The following is a 6,490-nucleotide window of genomic DNA, read 5'->3' as shown; positions in this document are numbered from 1 at the left end:
CTGAGCAGTTGATGAGAAGCGAAGCTTAGGGACCGTTGCAAATTATCAAGCAGAAAATGAGGTGGACCTGTAATATAAGCTGATGCTACAAGGCGATTATTACATCCTGAGATTAGCTGCACTGGTTTCTGTGCTGCCATGTAGTAATAATCTGTATCAATTACTAATCAGTCTTATACTGTGACATTTATATTCTATGTGTACTGTATATTGTGAGTCCATTCCTAAGCTCAGTAAGTGACAGCAGTACAGAGCATGTGCTGTGAATCAGCAGAAAATAAGATGGGGAGCTACTGGGGCATCATACTGAGGCACAGAGCTTCCATGCTAAAGGACTGTGGTTGCCGTGGGCTGGTATGAAAACTTAAAACAAAATGTACAACATTTCTAGCCTACTTCTTTAGTTAAGGTTTAGTTCTCCTTTAATTCACTTGTTGGACTATTTGAGAATTGCGGTAAACAAGTGGCATCTGCCTAACTACTTCCTGGAGCAGATCTGCCCAGAAGAAAAGCCCAAATTACTGACAAATAGTGTGCAAAGCTGGTACATATTTACCCCTAAATGGTGGCCAATAACCAAAAATCAAAAAGGCAGGGAGATGCATTGGCACACAATGGTTGTAATTGGGATTTGCTGCTGGATCAGGGCATGACCAAAGTATTCCTCTTCCTTCAGTGTGGGGAAGTATATTAAGTTTCTTCATCAGACATGAACACAATTACTGTCACAGTAATACACAAACACAAGTGTAATGCAACACAACAGCATGATTGCTGTGATTTATATATTGCTTAGCCATAAACATATAACGTACATTGCAATATAAAAAAAGAGGCATTCCAGTTCATGGGTTACTATCAATTTATCACTATACTTTTCAACCTCATCCTATAGCTACTCGTGAGAGTTCACTTAGAGCCTTGGACTAAAGCTGGCCATACACAGGACTCATTAGCTTACTGGTCCATGTATGGAGCCAAAATCAGATATCTCCCATAACAATTCCTGATCAGGACCAGGGCCAATGCAGGTTAGTCTGAATGGGAAATCCCATTTAGGTGAGGACCGCATCAGGTGCCCAATGTGATCCAATTGTGATGTAGACCAGCTCTTTGTTGACAGTGTCTTGAGATCTACTGATCACCGGCTAAATGTTTACTGGTAGATCCCGATCTACCTTTTGGGCACCCCTGTTCTAAGCACTAAAGCATCAGACCAACAAAGTAAGGCAAACCACCTGGATGGCCTATTCAGGCAAAGTTTCATTCATCTAGTGACCTCTACAAATGAGCGTATCATGCTGCATGGCTAGCTTTATTTTTAAGTGCAACTCAACTTATTTTTTTTATTTATTTTCTATTATTATTTTAATGTTGAACTGCTTGGAAATTTCACAGCTATCTGGTTGCTAGAGCTTATTTACATTAGCAATCAAGCAGAAGCCAAAATGGAAAATAAATAGTATAGGGCCAGAATATAAGTAATAAAAGCTAAAAAAAAAAAAAATAGAAGTGAAGGCACATGGTGCTGTTTTTTTGGTTGCAGTGATGGTTGAAGTCACAGCACCATCCAGGAATCAAATTTAAAAAGGCTTTGTTGGTATCACATGGCTCATATCTCTGACAACAAACAATGTTTCATGTCCAAACAAGGCCTTTTTTCAAGTTACAGGGGTCAGTGACCCCGATAACCAGATGGCATTTCAGCTGCAAGAAATAAAGAAATAAAGAGGAAGACCAGGAAAGCTAGCAATTGAAGAAACATAAAAACTAAAAATGAAAAACAACTGGAATGTGAACTTCCCTTTTTAAAACGTAGAGTCAAAAGTAATGATAGTATCTACTTAATAAGCTATATAGGCAATACACTGTTGTACGTTACCTGTGTAAGAAACCTTGTATTAGATCTTAGCTAAAAGCAAAATTATTTTCATTATCTTCAAATACTATATTTTTAATATAAAGACTGCAGAATTTTATAGCAAAAATCCACAGCCCTAAACTTGGTATTGGTTCTAACAGGGATGTGAGAAAAATATGCAGGTTCAGATAGAGTGAAGCATTACAAAAAATAATGCAGAGAGTCAAGTCAATGTCATTTCCCTGAGTGACCTTTTTTAAATAAACATTTTTTTGCTTATTTGACTTTTCAGTGGAATATTACAATATCTCGTACCATACTTAGGTTACATAATCCAGTCTTAATCCATGTTGATGAGAAAATGATTGTAACTATGTCTCCAATCCAAAAGTGCTGATTAATTTGTTTGGTTAATGTGCATATTTTGGGTAGATCCTAAGTGAGGTGATCTCCCTTATTCAGAAAGCATCCAAGCATTCTGGGTAATAGATCCCATACCTTTATACATAAAAACAAGAGAATCTTTAGCTGCATGGGTCTCCTGCAGGGCACAGATTACAGCAGTCAAGGCTTGAACTGTGGGATCATCAAATCAATTCTTCTCCATTTATGCATGAAGATTTCTGTGGACATAATCATCGAAAAAGTTTAAGATTCCCTTTTTTGAAAAATATTCTTCTTTTCATTTTTTTCATGTCCTCTTGATGGAGGAGACTTTCTTCTTGCGTGCAGCCAGCATCTCATAAAACGGATCTCTGCTTATGGCAGCCCTGGATGGGGAGACATAAAAGAACTTCTATAAGATGTTGTAAAGTTTTTATTTTATAAAAAATATAGTTTCGTTAATAGTTTACATTCTTTGTTCTTTCATTTGTAGGTCTCAGTTCACACCCCCCTAAAAAGCTCAGTGTCTACTTACTTGGATGCCAGAAATGCACTAGGAGGTCGTAGATAGGTGGAGGATGTTTTGGAGTGTAGGAAGGAGCTTGTGCACTGCACTTACAGTGGATTCTTGTAGTGGGCTCTATATGGAGACATGAGCTCAGTGTATGCTGTCATGTTGTTGTCAGCTAAATTCTAGAACTGCAGATTTAGGGTAAATCTCTGGATCCCGGAAGGCACCAGAAGGATGCAGGAGCAATAAAGCCTGGCAGATCTGTGTTCCAGAAGAAAGGGAGCTTCCTGTGGCTAACCTCGCCTACTGATACCAAAAGTCTTATCAAACAAACCCTCAAATCTTTCTTGGGTAAATAATTCTGTAACACAATTTTCATTTAGTGTATAGCTGTCGTTCATGTTCTTGATGTAGACATCAACAACATGACAATTTGCAACTAGCCTTGTTTTGCTTCTGCCCATAGAGAAGCTTAGGACACTGCAGAGATTGCCATCATGTAACCCATTACTAAAAACAACATGACAATTTGCAACTAGCCTTGTTTTGTTCTGTTTTTTGCAAGAGCCCATAGAGAAGCATCGGACACTGCAGAGATTGCCATCATGTAAACCATTACTAAAAACAAATACTTCCAACTGTCCCAAGCAACAATATTGCACATAGACCCACTCATGGCATGGAAAGACTCTTTCTATAATCACTATCTGTGCATCACTGTGAATTTTTGTTGTTTTGCCTAAAAGGCCTATTCTGTGCAGTAAAGAGGCATTCAAGCAGAAAGAATGCTACAGTACTTACTGCTCTTACAAGGGTTTGCCAAATGCCAGAACCCAAAACATATTTAGTGACAGAAAGGTGTGCGGTTTCCACTGGTAAAAATTATTCTTGATCCCATTTTTATCGATAGGGAGAAAAGATAAACATATAGGAAGGTATTTTTTCTAGTTAGCAACCCTAACAGGACTCATCTAGGATAGCACAGACAGGCACAGGAAGAGGAGGAGGCTAGTAACTAACCATCAAACATGTGCAACAGACTGGGCTCAAGATGAGTAACAAGCAAAGTAAGAAAACTGTAAAAATTCTGAAAATAAACAGAATACACATATCTCAGAGCCAGATAACTTGTTTCAGAAAGAAGGAAGTACTGGGCACATGCCATTGTCAGAATCTACTCCTTATAGGGTGTAAAGGGTTGTATTTGCCTATGAAGTAAAGTTATTCAAAACCATTAAAATCATGTGAATTGAAGGGTTTGACCTTGGCTCATATACTGTAGATCCAAATCTCCAATGCTTGAATTCAGCCAAATCCCAGCCCAAATCCTGTATCTGATACATCCCTATTTGGAATAGTCCCACCTAAAACCTACCTGATACATTTCATCCATTCATCCATTTCTTCACAAGAGGCAGCAGAGATTCGATATACTGTGTGGTTTCCTTCCACCACGCGGCCATCTGATTCAGTTTTACATGCCTTGATGACCTGGTCCTTGTTATCCGGGATATAAAGCTCAAAGCAGTTCTGGCAAACAAGGATATTGGAAAACCTTCATTATGAATGACCTAACAATCCAAAATCTTATTCTCCTTAAAAACACGATATTTTAGGTCTATGGGAAATGAGGCGTTTTGATTGTACTCCAACACTTAATGAACATGGTAAGAACCACAGGTAATACAAACATAATCCTAAGCAACATTAAACTCAGTGGGGGTCATTTATAATGTTCGCGCAGAGCATATTTTTCGCAAATGGTTGTATTGCGCATATTTTTTCCTGAACGCTAATATATTGCACTGCTCTGCCCGTCTTTCCGGTTTTTGCGAATTCGCAGTGTGAATAAATTTTCGCAAATGGCGCGAAGATGAGACGGGAGTTTGCGCGAGCGCATCCAATGTGCGAGGTTGTTGTGCGCGAAAATAGCATTGACAGTAACTTAAATTCGCAGTTTGCAAAACTGTTTTGCGAATATTTTATCCGCCACCAAAGTTGTGGTGTAATTGAGTCGCAGAGTGTGTGCATAAATATTCGCAATTTGCGAATTGTGACATATTTAAAAAGCTGCTATAGACATTTGCATTGTGAAAAAACAATTCGCAATTCTGTTTGCACCCTCTTATTCAGCTTTATAAATATAACCATGCACAGGGCAAATATATTCACTTTGCGAACCAATCTGCCCTGCGCAAAGTTTATAAATGACCCCCAAAGTGCCTTGTGCATCATAAACCTTAGAGCAGATATGGTAATTGGTAACTTGCTAGAAAACAAACCTAAAGATGAAATATTTATAAGAAAGTAAAAAAATCCAAGCATGGAAGAGGCGATGCTTCATTGATCATCTATAACAAATACAAGAGTGATATCAGGGAAATGAAAAGCAAGAATGAACAAAGAGAAGCAAAAATGTACAACTGAAGTTTCTCTTCATCACATACCGTTTTCTTGGAATCTTCTACCTCCCGAATGCTAAGATTTTCTAAAGGAATGATCCCCCTGGGTTCCTTGTCCTGCATAAGAAAAATGAAACCAGCCAATTATTGACAAACATAGGGGCAAATTCACTAAGCGCCGAAGCGCCTAACGCTAGCGTCAATTCGCTAGCGTTGGTCATTTTCGTTACTTCGCAAATTCACTAACGAACGCTGGCGTAAATTAGCTAGTGTTACTTCGCACCCTTACGCCTGGCGAATTTTCGCAACGGACGTAACTACGCAAATTCACTAACGCGCACATTGTACTGAACGCTACCTTTTACGCTAGACTTCCTTCGCCACCTCAGACCAGGCGAAGCGCAATAGAATAGATAGGGATTGCTTCAAAAAAAGTAAAAAAATTTTCTAAGTCCCAAAAAATGCTGGCGTTTTTTCTATATTATGGGTGATAGGCTGAAAAAGATCGAACATTTTTTTGGGGCTCCCCTCCTTCCCACCTACATTTCCTAACTCATGGCAACTTAACTATACAGTGGGCACATGTGTAGGGCAAAATAAAAATTTTATTTGATGTTTTGAAGGTTTCCCAGCCATTTGTAGTGATTGTACGTATTCCTCCATTGAAATTTGAATTTGGCGGCGTATGCAAATTAACCATCGCTAGCGTAACTTCGCTTAGCGAATCAACGCTAGCGCAACTTCGCAACCTTACGCTACCCCTGTGCGCAACTTCGGATTTTAGTGAATTTGCGGAGCGCTGGCGAAACTACGCCTGGCAAAGTATGGAGAATTGCGGCGAAGTTACGCCTGGCGCAACTACGAATCTTAGTGAATTTGCCCCTTAATGTCTTGAATGTCTTCCTACATTTCCCCAGCAAAAAATATAAAAATTAACGTGGCCAGGCACTGTACCTATATTGGGTATTAGGAGGACAGTGGGTAGAATAATGTGGATGTGGGTAAAGGAGCAGTTCTGTGGGGTTGGGTAGGATTTTAGTGCAGAGTATAATTGTGCTATCTGCACTAGTAGAGCTGAATTTCCAGTTTAATCACCGGAAATGTGTCTTTTAAAGTTACTAGTAGTGGCAGCAGCACCGCTGAATATATGCTCATGTTCAAAACTTGTTCCCCATCTTTAATATACATGCCTAGAATGATTCTAATAGAGGACAATTGTTGCTCTATCCTATCATACAGAAATTCTACTCCAACCATAATAGAGGCAAACATCCCCTTTGAATAATCAATCAAGGTAAGAAACGAAGAGCAAGTTAAAGCTCTCACTCTTGT

At 39.1% G+C, this 6,490-nt stretch overlaps 1 protein-coding gene across 1 annotated transcript in view; it reads right to left on the bottom strand.

Annotated features, from left to right (window-relative positions):
* Positions 1–1,515: 1,515 nt before the first annotated feature.
* Positions 1,516–6,490, bottom strand: part of cyth2.S (cytohesin 2 S homeolog) — a 28,901-nt gene continuing 23,926 nt past the window's right edge. The window contains exons 11-13 of the mRNA XM_018238369.2: positions 5,204–5,275; positions 4,132–4,286; positions 1,516–2,631 (exon numbers count right to left, since the gene is read on the bottom strand). Coding sequence (XP_018093858.1) covers positions 2,553–2,631; positions 4,132–4,286; positions 5,204–5,275 — 306 coding nt within the window. The 3' untranslated portion in view covers positions 1,516–2,552. The remainder of the gene's footprint in view (positions 2,632–4,131; positions 4,287–5,203; positions 5,276–6,490) is intronic.

Source organism: Xenopus laevis, chromosome 9_10S (genome assembly GCF_017654675.1).
Source record: "Xenopus laevis strain J_2021 chromosome 9_10S, Xenopus_laevis_v10.1, whole genome shotgun sequence".
NCBI classification, from domain to species: Eukaryota; Metazoa; Chordata; class Amphibia; order Anura; family Pipidae; genus Xenopus; species Xenopus laevis.
This window is presented reverse-complemented; position numbering and strand designations above follow the sequence as displayed.